At 46.1% G+C, this 13592-nt stretch overlaps 1 protein-coding gene across 7 annotated transcripts in view; it reads left to right on the top strand.

Annotated features, from left to right (window-relative positions):
• The window catches only part of rxrgb (retinoid X receptor, gamma b), a 50655-nt gene extending 37145 nt beyond the window's left edge, over nt 1–13510 (top strand). For 6 of the 7 annotated variants that reach the window (XM_077017376.1, XM_077017371.1, XM_077017372.1 and 3 more), the window contains 8 exons: nt 5027–5168; nt 5750–5927; nt 7693–7855; nt 8446–8578; nt 8858–8990; nt 9731–9822; nt 12347–12452; nt 12994–13510. In XM_077017376.1, the coding sequence (XP_076873491.1) occupies nt 5027–5168; nt 5750–5927; nt 7693–7855; nt 8446–8578; nt 8858–8990; nt 9731–9822; nt 12347–12452; nt 12994–13141 (1095 nt within the window). In that variant the 3' untranslated portion in view covers nt 13142–13510. The remainder of the gene's footprint in view (nt 1–5026; nt 5169–5749; nt 5928–7692; nt 7856–8445; nt 8579–8857; nt 8991–9730; nt 9823–12346; nt 12453–12993) is intronic. The other variant, XM_077017375.1, reaches the window with a different exon arrangement.
• Nucleotides 13511–13592: the final 82 nt, after the last annotated feature.

Below are 13592 nucleotides of genomic sequence, written 5' to 3' on the forward strand. Positions count from 1 at the left end.
ATAATTAATCATACACCAGATGTAATCTAGATTGTGATTGTGGTTGTGTTTGATTGTAGTTAGGGGTGGGCGATATGGGAAAAAAATTGTATCACGATTTTTTTTCATAAAATCACGATTTCAATTTTTTATCACGATCTTCCATCCAAGAAAAAAATAAAACATTTGGGGCTACAAAGCTATCTTTTTAAGCAGATTTAAATGAATGATATTGCAATTTTCCATGTGCAAACATTGTAAACAAAAAATGTAAACAACACACATGACACTGTTTGTCACGTAGGGCTACGCCCCCCTCTCCTAGCTGTCACTCAGGTTTCCCTGTTCCTCGTGTCTGTGTTGTTCCCTGCTCCTTGAGCCTGCCTTGTTGTCTGTTTCTATGGTTTCCCCACGTCTGCCACGCCCATGTCGTTATTGTTTTAACCTGTTTCTAGTCTAGTTCAATGTATTTATAGTCCCCGTGTCTCCCATGTCGGTACCGGTTATTTTGTACTACTTACCTGTTTGTTCTATTGCCTCATTTGTGCTCTAGGGGATTTAACTGTTTCTGTTTCGTTTTCGTCGTAAGTGCGTTCAGCCTAGTCTTTGTTTCCCCTGCCTTGTTTTGTTCTTTGCACCACCGTGCCCGTTTATATTTCATGTTCGGTCTGCCTACCTGTTATGGCCCCTGCCCGGTATTACGACTCTGCCTTTGGAATTCCGTTTAATAAATCTCGCTCTCCTCAGCGTTTGTGTCAGCCTCCCTGCCCAATCTTAACGTCTTCACGTTCTCTCATGTTTCGTCCTGGAATTACAAGAGGCTCGTATTTGTTAACGTAATACAAGAGAACTGTTCAGTCAGACAGATATTTGTTGTGAAATGATGTTAGCCTAAATTCCAGCACTTTTCAAACCTGAAACACAAAGCAACATTAAAATTCGTCAGGTAAATGTTCCTTCCTGTTTTTGAGGGGTGTTTCTTTATACTACCACATATCGATCGCGCGAGGTGTGGCGGAATCGTGCGCTATGGTCACTTGTGAGGCGGCTGCCCCCGTTGCCGGCATTGTTTCACTTTCGGCATATTCCTTGGGATGCCTACGTCTCAAGTGATTGAATAAATTTGTTGTACTGGCATTGGACGTTTTCACGTGTTCTTTGCACACCTTACATATCGCTGTAGTTTGGTCTTGGTCAGTGGAAGAAAATCCGAACCAATTCCAGATTACAGAGGTGGATTTCCTCTTTTTTACCAGCTGCTCGGTTTGGCTTTCAACCATCGTTGTCCACGCAGTTTTTAGTTTTCACAAACACAACATGGAGGCGTGGAAGACGCACAGTTCACTGTGATTGGTCAGTCCTACGCCCTATGTATGACGCATCGCCGGGAACCAGCATTAAAAAAGTAATTGCGCTGATTGGCAAAGGCGATCTATACGTATTCTCTAATTTGGTAGATCGCCTGCGATTCTCCACTCGTTATCGCCATTCACGATTTTATATTGTCATATCGTGCACCCCTAATTGTGGTACAGAATCATCCTGCACTAGATGTGTTCTTTATGTTCACTGCTCTAGACATACACACACACACACTCACTCACACAGCTAAATCTGAGGAAGATGAACCTCCAGACCTGAATAAAAGACTGATGAAATCACCTGACCCATCACCTGACCCATCGCTTGACCATTGCCTGACCATCACCTGACCATCGCCTGACCCATTACCTGACCATTACCTGACCCATCACCTGACCCATCGCCTGACCCATCGCCTGACCATCACCTGACCATCACCAGACCCATCACCTGACCCATCACCTGACCATCACCTGACCCATCACCTGACCATCACCTGACCATCACCCGACCCATCACCTGACCATTACCTGACCCATCACCTTACCATTACCTGACCATCACTCGACCATCACCTGACCATCATCTGACCATTACCTGACCCATCACCAGACCATCACCAGACCATCACCTAACCCATCACCAAACCATCACCAGACCATTACCTGACCCATCACCTGACACATCACCTGACCCATCACCTGACCATCAACTGACCATTACCTGACCCATCACTAGACCATCACCTGACCCATTACCTGACCATTACCTGACCATCACCTGACCCATTACCTGACCCATTACCTGACCATTACCTGACCATCGCCTGACCCATTACCTGACCATTACTTGACCATCACCTGACCCATTACCTGACCCATTACCTGACCATTACCTGACCATCACCAGACCCATCACCTGACCCATCACCAAACCATCACCAGACAATTACCTGACCCATTACCTGACCATTACCTGACCATCACCAGACCCATCACCTGACCCATCACCAAACCATCACCAGACCATTACCTGACCCATAACCTGACCATCACCTGACCATCACCTGACCATCACCTGACCATTACCTGACCATCACCTGACCCATCACCTGACCATTACCTGACCCATCACCATACACACCACCAGACCCATCACCAGACCCATCACTGTCTAGGGCAAATCGGCCCAGTGCATGATTAGGATCGGCCCATTGCCACGGTGATGCAGGTGTGTGCGGTTGCTCTCCGAGGTGCTGAAGCAGGGTGAGGGGTGGGGTTTCAGTTAATTGTCTTGGTAACACTGAACAATAAAGATGAATATGTATACACATTAATGTGTTTATTAATGTATGCATTTATTATATTTATGTATACATTTTATATTACAGTATATAAGCCAGAGCTCATATGCGCACACACGCTTATGCAAATGTACACACACACACACACAAACACACACACACAAACACATCCACACATGCACACACTCACATGCACACACACACAGCTTTATAATGAGTGAAATGTATAACTTATTTGTCTGTCTTTCCAGTATTGGATAGATACATAGATTTTTTTTATCGCTTTTTATATATTAACATGTTTGTTAAAATGTAAATGATATTCTGCAGTGAGGCTTATACACGACCATCTCAAGGACACCAGATGGAATTTGAGCTGCAAGTCGTGTTGCTGATGAAATTATTTGACATACTTCTCTGTGTGGCTAATGTGTGAACTGTCTGCCCTCTACTGGCAGCTTTTAGTATCGCACCTCTCCTCATCATTCTATTCAGCCAGCATTAAAAGTGACAAGGAGAGAGAGAGAAAACAAGAGAGAGAAATATATATATATATATATATATATATATATATATATATATATATATATATATATATATATATATATATATATATATATATATATATATGGACTTTGCTTACACTTTCCTGATCAAAGACCTGTTTGTCTGGACAATTCTACAATTCTTAATATCTCTCTCTCTATATATACAGTGGGGAAAATAAGTATTTAGTCAGTCACCAATTGTGCAAGTTCTCCCACTTAAAAAGATGAGAGAGGCCGGTAATTGACATCATAGGTAGACCTCAACTATGAGAGACAAAATGTGAAAAAAAATTTGAGAAAATAATTTTGTCTGACTTTTAAAGAATTTATTTGCAAATAATGGTGGATAATAAGTATTTGGTCAATAACAAAAGTTCATCTCAATACTTTGTTGTATATCCTCTGTTGGCAATGACAGAGGTCAAACGTTTTCTGTAAGTCTTCAAAAGGTTGGCACACACTGTTGCTGGTATGTTGGCCCATTCCTCCATGCAGATCTCCTCACGTTTCATCTTCATTGCCCTTGCTGATGGAAGGAGGTTTGCACCCAAAGTCTCACAATACATGGCCCCATTCATTCTTTCATGTACACGGACCAGTCGTCCTGGTCCCTTTGCAGAGAAACAGCCCCAAAGCATGATGTTGCCACCCCCATGCTTCACAGTTGGTATGGTGTTCTTTGGATGCAACTCAGCATTCACTGTCCTCCAAACACGACGAGTTGTGTTTTTACCAAATAGTTCTACTTTGGTTTCATCTGACCATATGACATTCTCCCAATACTCTTCTGGAACATCCAAATGCTCTCTAGCAAACTTCAGACGTGCCTGGCTTAAGCAGGGGGACACGTCTGGCACTGCAAGATCTGAGTCCCTGGCGTCATAGTGTGTTGCTGATGGTAGCCTTTGTAACGTTGGTCCCAGCTTTCTGCAGGTCATTCACTAGATCCCCCCTTGTGGTTCTGGGATTTTTCCTCACCGTTCTTGTGATCATTTTGACCCCACGGGCTGAGATCTTGCGTGGAGCCCCAGATTGAGGGAGATTAGTAGTGGTCTTGTAGGTCTTCCATTTTCTGATTATTGCTCCCACAGTAGATTTCTTCACACCAAGCTGCTTGCCTATTGCAGATTCAGTCTTCCCAGCCTACAATTCAGTTTCTGGTGTCCTCCGACAGCTCTTTCGTCTTCACCATAGTGGAGTTTGGAGTGTGACTGTTTGAGGTTGTGGGCAAGTGTCTTTTATACTGTTAACAACTTCAAATAGGTGCCATTAATACAGGTAATGAGTGGGGGAAAGAGGAGCCTCTTAAAAAAGAAGTTACAGGTCTGTGACAGCCAGAAATCTTGCTTGTTTGTAGGTGACCAAATACTTATTTTCCACCATTATCTGCAAATAAATTCTTTAAAAGTCAGACAAATGATTTTCTCAATTTTTTTTCACATTTTGTCTCTCATAGTTGAGGTCTACCTATGATGTCAATTACAGGCCTCTCTCATCTTTTTAAGTGGGAGAACTTGCACAATTGGTGACTGACTAAATACTTATTTTCCCCACTGTATATGTGTGTGTGTGTGTGTGTGTGTGTGTGTGTGTGTGTGTGTGTGTGTGTGTGTGTGTGTGTGTATATATGTGTGTGTGTGTGTGTGTGTGTGTGTGTGTGTGTGTGTGTGTGTGTGTGTGTGTGGAGTATATAGGGTAAAGAACATAGGCAAACAGCAGCACTGTTGTGGGTGTGTGCTGACGTAAACTAAGACCTCATTTTTATTTTGAGCTCTCTCCACCCCTGCTCCCATCTTCTGCCCCCCCTCCTGCCCCCACCCACCACCTCCTCCAGATGAACTCTCTGAGTAGTGTGAGCAGCTCAGAGGACGTCAAACCTCCTCCGGGTCTCCCACCTCTGGCCAGCATGAACAACTACCAGTGCACGAGTCCCGGATCCAAACACATCTGTGCCATCTGTGGGGACCGCTCCTCAGGTACGATGGGTGGGGGGGAGGAGTGAAAGAGAGGGAGAGAGAGAGAGAGAGGAGGAAGGAGGGAGAGAGAGGAAGACAGAGAGAAGGAGAAGAAGGAAGTCAAAGAGGGAGAGAGAGGATGAGGGAGGGGGGGAGAGAGAGAGAGGATGAAGGAGGGGGAGAGAGAGGGAGAGGATGAGGGAGGGGAGGGAGAGAGACAGAGAGAGAGACAGAGAGAAAAAGGATGAGGGAGAGGGTTTAGAATACACACAGAGTGAGACAGAAAGAAGGAGGGAGAAAGAGGGCGATACGTAAATAGAGCTGTTTTCGCCATGTTGTATGTACTACTGTGTAAAGTTACTCACATTTGTTGAGGGTCACATCATGAAAAGCCATTATTGTGGTATGTTTGTATGTATGAACTGTGTAGTGAATCAGATATTAAAACACCAATATAGTTTTTTTTATTATTATTGTTATGTAACTGGAGCTCTGTTGACCACATCAGTTGGTTCCTGTTTGTAGAAGACTGGTTGTGCTTCTGTTTTATGGGTCTGGGGGTTTGTGGGTCTGAGGGATTATGGGTCTTTTGCACTATGCAGGTAAACACTACGGTGTGTACAGCTGCGAGGGCTGCAAAGGCTTCTTCAAGAGAACCATCCGGAAAGATCTGACCTACACCTGTCGGGACAACAAAGAGTGTCTGATCGACAAACGGCAGCGCAACCGCTGCCAATACTGCCGCTACCAGAAGTGCTTGGCCATGGGCATGAAGAGGGAAGTGTGTGTGTGTGTGTGTGTGTGTGTGTGTGTGTGTGTGTGTGTGTGTGTGTGTGTGTGTGTGTGTGTGTGTGTGTGTGTGAATGTAGTTGCATGTTCATTCAAATACACTGACCTGCCATCTGTCCCGGGATAGCAGTATGGAAAGAGGTCATGAGGTGGCGCTGCTGCATCATAGCTGGCATGTTCCTCTGGCATGTTTCACTGGCATGTTCCACTGGCATGTTTCACTGACATGTTCCACTGGCATGTTCCACTGACATGTTTCACTGACATGTTCCTCTGGCATGTTCCACTGGCATGTTTCACTGGCATGTTCCACTGACATGTTTCACTGACATGTTCCTCTGGCATGTTCCACTGGCATGTTTCACTGACATGTTCCTCTGGCATGTTCCACTGGCATGTTTCACTGACATGTTTCACTGACATGTTCCACTGGCATGTTTCACTGACATGTTTCACTGGCATGTTCCACTGGCATGTTTCACTGGCATGTTCCACTGACATGTTTCACTGACATGTTCCTCTGGCATGTTCCACTGGCATGTTTCACTGACATGTTCCTCTGGCATGTTCCACTGGCATGTTTCACTGACATGTTCCTCTGGCATGTTCCACTGGCATGTTTCACTGACATGTTCCTCTGGCATGTTCCACTGGCATGTTCCACTGGCATGTTTCACTGACATGTTCCTCTGGCATGTTCCACTGGCATGTTTCACTGACATGTTCCTCTGGCATGTTCCACTGGCATGTTTCACTGGCATGTTCCACTGGCATGTTCCACTGACATGTTTCACTGACATGTTCCACTGGCATGTTTCACTGACATCAGAGGTGTCAATTCCAGGTTCAGAAAGTAAAAGTCCTCACCGGGATTTTGCTCAGGCTTCCTGGATTGTGTTGATTCCACTAATTTTACCTGGATTGCACTAATTAGAATATCTAGCAAGCTTGAGCAAAATCCTGGTGAGGACTTTTACTTTCTGAACCTGGAATTGACACCTCTGACTGACATGTTCCACTGGCATGTTTCAAAGGCATGTTTCACTGACATGTTCTACTGGCATGTTTCACTGACAAGTTCCACTGGCATGTTTCACTGACATGTTCCACTGGCATGTTTCACTGACATGTTCCTCTGGCATGTTCCACTGGCATGTTTCACTGACATGTTCCTCTGGCATGTTCCACTGGCATGTTTTACTGGCATGTTCCACTGGCATGTTCCACTGACATGTTTCACTGACATGTTCCACTGGCATGTTTCACTGACATGTTCTACTGGCATGTTTCACTGACATGTTCCACTGGCATGTTTCACTGACATGTTCCACTGGCATGCTCCACTGACATGTTCCACTGGCATGTTCCACTGACATGTTCCACTGGCATATTTCACTGCTTGGTGACCATTTTCAGTCCTTCCTGGACTTCATGAACCTTCACAGTGATGGGATATTCCAGCAGGGTAATGTACTGAGTCAAGGATGTTCAGAACTGGTTTGAGGTTCTTTCTGGAGAGTTCTGATTAATGGCGTGTCCTGTACATTCATCCAACATGAGCCCTACAGAGCGTTATGGGATGTGTTGGGGAGGTTGTTGTTGGATGGGGGGGGGGGGGTGCATGATACTACATCCTGTTCCATGACATTTGGCACCTCAGTGTATACCAAAACAGCTCATTCACTGTTCAAATGACAACAGCTTTATATACAGTGTATGGTATATATTGAACTTTATGTCCCTCTGGACTTCCTGTAGCGGTTCAGGAAGAGAGGCAGCGTGGGAAGGAGAAGAGTGATAACGAGGTAGAGTCGAGCAGTGGCTTTAATGAGGACATGCCTGTGGACAAGATCCTCGATGCCGAGCTGGCGGTGGAGCCGAAGACGGAGACACACGCAGACGGCAGTCCTGGAAACTCGGTGTGTGTGTGTGTGTGTGTTTCTCGTGTCCCTGTCAGTGGTGTGTCTAGTAAATCAACGTGTCCAACGTGTCTGTGAGTCAGTACATTAAGCATGTGAGCAGCAGCAAAGTGTTTAGCAGATTAAACAACAGCCCTGATGTCAAGACTTTGCTGCACAGAACAGAATGACCTCTGATTGTTTTATCTCACTCCTGTCTCCCTCTCAGCAGACAAAAGAGCCGGCCCCAATATCTCACTCCTGTCTCCATCTCAGCAGACAATAGAGCCGGCCCCAATATCTCACTCCTGTCTCCGTTTCAGCAGACAAATGACCCGGTCACTAATATCTCACTCCTGTCTCCCTCTCAGCAGACAAACGAACCGTTCCCCAATATCTCACTCCTGTCTCCCTCTCAGCAGACAAACGACCCGGTCACTAATATCTCACTCCTGTCTCCCTCGCAGCAGACAAACGACCCGGTCACTAATATCTCACTCCTCTCTCCCTCTCAGCAGACAAACGACCCGGTCACTAATATCTCACTCCTGTCTCCCTCTCAGCAGACAAACGACCCGGTCACTAATATCTCACTCCTGTCTCCCTCTCAGCAGACAAACGACCCGGTCACTAATATCTGCCAGGCAGCAGACAGGCAGCTCTTCACGCTGGTGGAGTGGGCGAAGAGGATCCCGCACTTCTCTGACCTGCCCCTGGATGACCAAGTTATCCTCCTGCGTGCAGGTGGGCCTGGACACACACTCTACACACACACGCACACACACACATACACACCTGCTCTCACACACTCTACACACACACACACACACACACATACACACCTGCTCTCACACACTCTATACACACACGCACACACATCTGCAGTCACACACTCTCTCCTCACACACATCAGAGCATGGTACAGAGGAACGCTGCCCTCTGCTGGACAGCAGCACACTTCCCAACATCAGGAAGCTGTTTCTAGGCACTGACGCTGCCGGTTCTTGTGGTCTTCCTCCCCAGGCTGGAATGAGTTGCTCATCGCCTCGTTCTCACACCGCTCGGTGACGGTGAAGGACGGCATCCTGCTGGCCACCGGCCTCCACGTTCACCGCAGCAGCGCACACAGTGCCGGGGTGGGCTCCATCTTCGACAGGTCAGCAACACCCCCCGACTCCCCATCCCCTACCCCCTATCCCCTATGCCCTCCTCCTTGTCCCCTATCCCTTATCCCCTCCTCCCTGTCCCCTATCCCCTATCCCCTCCTCCCTGTCCCCTATCCCCTTTCTCCTCCTCCCTGTCCCCTATCCCTTATCCCCTCCTCCCTGTCCCCTATCCCTTATCCCCTCCTCCCTGTCCCCTATCCCCTATCCCCTCCTCCCTGTCCCCTATCCCTTATCCCCTCCTCCCTGTCCCCTATCCCTTATCCCCTCCTCCCTGTCCCCTATCCCTTATCCCCTCCTCCCTGTCCCCTATCCCCTATCCCCTCCTCCCTGTCCCCTATCCCCTATCCCCTCCTCCCTGTCCCCTATCCCCTATCCCCTCCTCCCTGTCCCCTATCCCTTATCCCCTCCTCCCTGTCCCCTATCCCTTATCCCCTCCTCCCTGTCCCCTATCCCCTATGTCCTCCTCCCTGTCCCCTATCCCTTATCCCCTCCTCCCTGTCCCCTATCCCTTATCCCCTCCTCCCTGTCCTCTATCCCCTTTCTCCTCCTCCGCATCCTTTATTCCCCATCCCCTATGTGTTTACAAAGAAAATATTTTTGCCTTACAGAAATTGTGTGTGTGTGTGTGTGTGTGTGTGTGTGTGTGTGTGTGTGTGTGTGTGTGTGTGTGTGTGTGTGTGTGTGTGTGTGTGTGCATGGACATGTGTCTTTGTGTGTGTGTGTTTGGTAGAGTGCTGACTGAGCTGGTGTCTAAGATGAAGGACATGCAGATGGATAAGACAGAGTTAGGCTGCCTCAGAGCCATTGTACTGTTCAACCCTGGTGAGTCACACACACACACACACACACACACACACACACACACACACACACACACACACACACACAGTAATACCAATACACACACACTGTAATACCATTTGCACTGATGTAAGTATGTTTACATTCTCAACCACATAAACACTTATCCACACACCCTATCTTCTCTCAAGGGCCCTTGATTATTACTTATTCTGTAGTCTACATTCTTATTCTATTCACCAGTTCTTTTTCAGTAGTATTTTTCCCTTGGTTAACAGTGCGCTTGTCTGGTTTGTGTGTTAAGTCATACATGTGTGCTCATGCCTGAACAAATTCCCTGTATGTGTATGTGATAAAATGATTCTGATTTAAAATTATATACAGGTGTTTAGCCTCAGATAATTTATTTTATTTTTTATTTTGTTTTCATTTACAGTCATGTCGTTATGAATGTTTAGTGGGATCTGTTGAGAATAGGCAGCAACTTCCAAAAGCACTAAACCTGGATTAGAAACAGCACTAAACCTTCAGAGAGGTTAATCTAAATTACAAATGGCACTAAAACATCAGAGAAGTTCATCTAGATTACAAACGGCACTAAACCTTCAAAGAGGTTCATCTGGATTATAAACGGAACTAAACCTTCAGAGAGGTTCATCTGGATTATAAACGGCACTAAACCTTCAGAGAAGTTCATCTAGATTACAAATGGCACAAAACCTTCATCCAGGTTCATCGGGCTTGCAAACACCACTTTGTGTGCTCTGTTTTATTTTCGAAGACGAGAGGCACAAGATAGAAAAATACTGTTCCAGTGTTTGGATTCATAAGTGTTTGGATACACTACTGAACACTGCTGGCTCAGATGTGAGGAAGTAGAAGCTGTATCATACCTCCCAAGCAAAGCCTAGACGAGGCCATACGTCAACACTCAGCATCAACACTCCACTAACACTCCACTAACACTCCATCAACACTCAGCATCAACACTCAGCATCAACACTCAGCATCAACATTCCATCAACATTCCATCAACACTCAGCATCAACACTCCATCAACACTCAGCATCAACACTCCATCAACACTCCACTACCACTCCATCAACACTCCATCAACAATCCAACAATACTCACCATTAACACTCCATCAACACTCCACTAACACTCCATCAGCATCAACACTCCATCAACACTCCACTAACACTCCATCAACACTCCAACAACACTCAGCTTCAACACTCCATCAGCACTCCACCAACACTCAACATCAACATTCCATCAACACTCCACCAACACGCAGCATCAACACTCCACCAACACGCAGCATCAACACAGCTAAAATATGTTGAAGATTCTAAATGATGTATGGCACAAACCTCCCACTATCCGTTCCTCACCAATCAGCCTCCCAGCCGTGAAGTGTGGGCTGGCATTACCATGGTGGGCAGACACGTCCGCACAGCAGGGACTGAGCGTCTGAGCTGAAGAACAACTGGAATGGTGCAGACGAGGAATCAAGGAGACACTGCAAATGTTCTAGTTTCTACTATTGAAATGTAAAATGGTCCTTTCACCTAACTGAAACAGGAGAGGTGGTGTTTAACTCTGTGGATCAATCAGAAATAGGTTAACAACTGATTTCAAGCTGTTATTTAGCTCTCACGGTTTCATCTTGGACCCAAAGCTCCAGCACTGATTAGACAAACCGCTTCAGGACAGGAGTGCCTGCAGGGCCGTCAAGAAGATGAACTGCTCCAGCTGATGTCGGATGAAGGTCACTTTAAAAGATATTGTGAGCAGCCTGACTTGTGAGAACGTCCCTGTCAGAGGAGCACCTGTGTTAGCCATCCTGCTCTTGACCCTGTGGACTTCACTTTACCAGTCTGTCTTCTCCACCCCTAGAGCCAAACACGAGAGGGGAGGAGGTGTGGTGAGGAGGTGTGGTTTGTGAACAGGAGAGGGGAGGAGGTGTGGTGAGGAGGTGTGGTTTGTGAACAGGAGAGGGGAGGAGGTGTGGTGAGGAGGTGTGGTTTGTGAACAAGAGAGGAGAGGAGGTGTGGTGAGGAGGTGTGGTTTGTGAACAGGAGAAGGGAAGTGAGTCAAGATCTCAGTTCAGTTCAGACTTTGTGGCATCTGGGGAAAAACACTGTCCACCATCATCAACCATAACCAACCAGATCAAGCCAGTCACTCCCTGCCAATCACTCCTTGGCTGTGTTAAAAGCCGGCGAAAGCTCACCCCACAGCAGTTAATACACCAAAGGTGTTTGTACCGTGGTTGAAGGTGTTGAAAGTTGATGCAAGCATCATTTATATTTATTTTTTTTATGCCATTTATAATTCAGACGAATGTGATTACCTCACTTTAAACAGGATCGAATGCTTTTAACAGGGTTGAATGCTAGTGCGAAGTCCTGAATAGGAAGATGTCGGCCATCTTGTCTGTGAGACGCCGGTAGGAAGACGGTTGTTGTGGGTCACTACAACTTCCTCGTGCGGCGAGTGTGAGCGTGTCCAACCGTCTCTGTCTTCCCTCGGCTTGTAGATGCCAAAGGCCTGTCCAACCCCGCCGAGGTGGAGGCTCTACGAGAGAAGGTGTACGCTTCTCTGGAGAACTACACCAAGCAGAAATACCCTGACCAGCCCGGCAGGTACAGCACCATCCACTCCCCTCCACCTTTTCTCCACCTACAGATCATACCCGCTGCACCACTGTGCACATCCAGCCTGTCAAAATCACTGTTTACATTCAGACATTTTGGTAATTGTTCAAACTGGTTGATGCATCCAGTTATGGTTCGGTTTAAACCAGAAGGTGTCACAAGGTTTCACTTGAAGCTTAGGAACTGTTTTTTTTTTTATCACTGGTATGGAAACACTTTTATATCTCAAAATTTACTCATTTTCTTTTGCTCTGTTATTGTGTGTTGCTCTGTTTGAGGTGTTGACAGTATTGGTTAGTGACGGCTACTGCATGCTTCACTTGTTCTCCAGCCTATGTTGTGCAAGGAGAAACTCTCGGTTCATCGTGTCCTGAACTTTAGAGCTGCTTCTGTCCGTATAACTCCATAAAGGGGCAGACCATAAAATCAGCACTCACACCCTGTGTGTGTGTGTGTGTGTGTGTGTGTGTGTGTGTGTGTGTGTGTGTGTGTGTGTGTGTGTGTGTGTGTGTGTGTGTGTGTGTGTCAGGTTTGCTAAGCTCTTACTGCGTCTCCCTGCTCTGCGCTCTATTGGACTGAAGTGTCTGGAACACCTGTTCTTCTTCAAGCTGATTGGAGACACGCCTATAGACACCTTCCTCATGGAGATGCTCGAAGCGCCTCACCAGATCACATGACACAAGCCCCGCCCACTAACATTTTTCTATTGTTTTTCTTTCTTATTTTGTATATACACCCTTGTAATAATTGATATAATGATGAACCTAATTCAGTATGTAAGCTACGTATTTTATACCAGGCAAAAGTGATCACAGACGGGAGACATTTGTAAAGGGACAGGGAACGGGGAGGGTCTCCACGTACAATGTCAAAATAAACTTTAACAGATTTGTTTTGAACAGATATTGCTCTTTGTAAATAGACAATTTGAGGTGTCCATTCTAACAGCAAAACAATGCAATAAAGAACATTTATTTTATTCGAAAACTGGATAATTTCTAAAAACTGCGAATTAGAATCCTGTCTGAATAAATTATTTAAATATACAGTGCGTCTTATATTCTTTCTACATTAACGTGTTTGTAACGCGCCTCCGTGATCGACACGGAAGTTTATGGTGAGTGTCAA

Source organism: Brachyhypopomus gauderio, chromosome 9 (genome assembly GCF_052324685.1).
Source record: "Brachyhypopomus gauderio isolate BG-103 chromosome 9, BGAUD_0.2, whole genome shotgun sequence".
Classification (NCBI taxonomy): domain Eukaryota; kingdom Metazoa; phylum Chordata; class Actinopteri; order Gymnotiformes; family Hypopomidae; genus Brachyhypopomus; species Brachyhypopomus gauderio.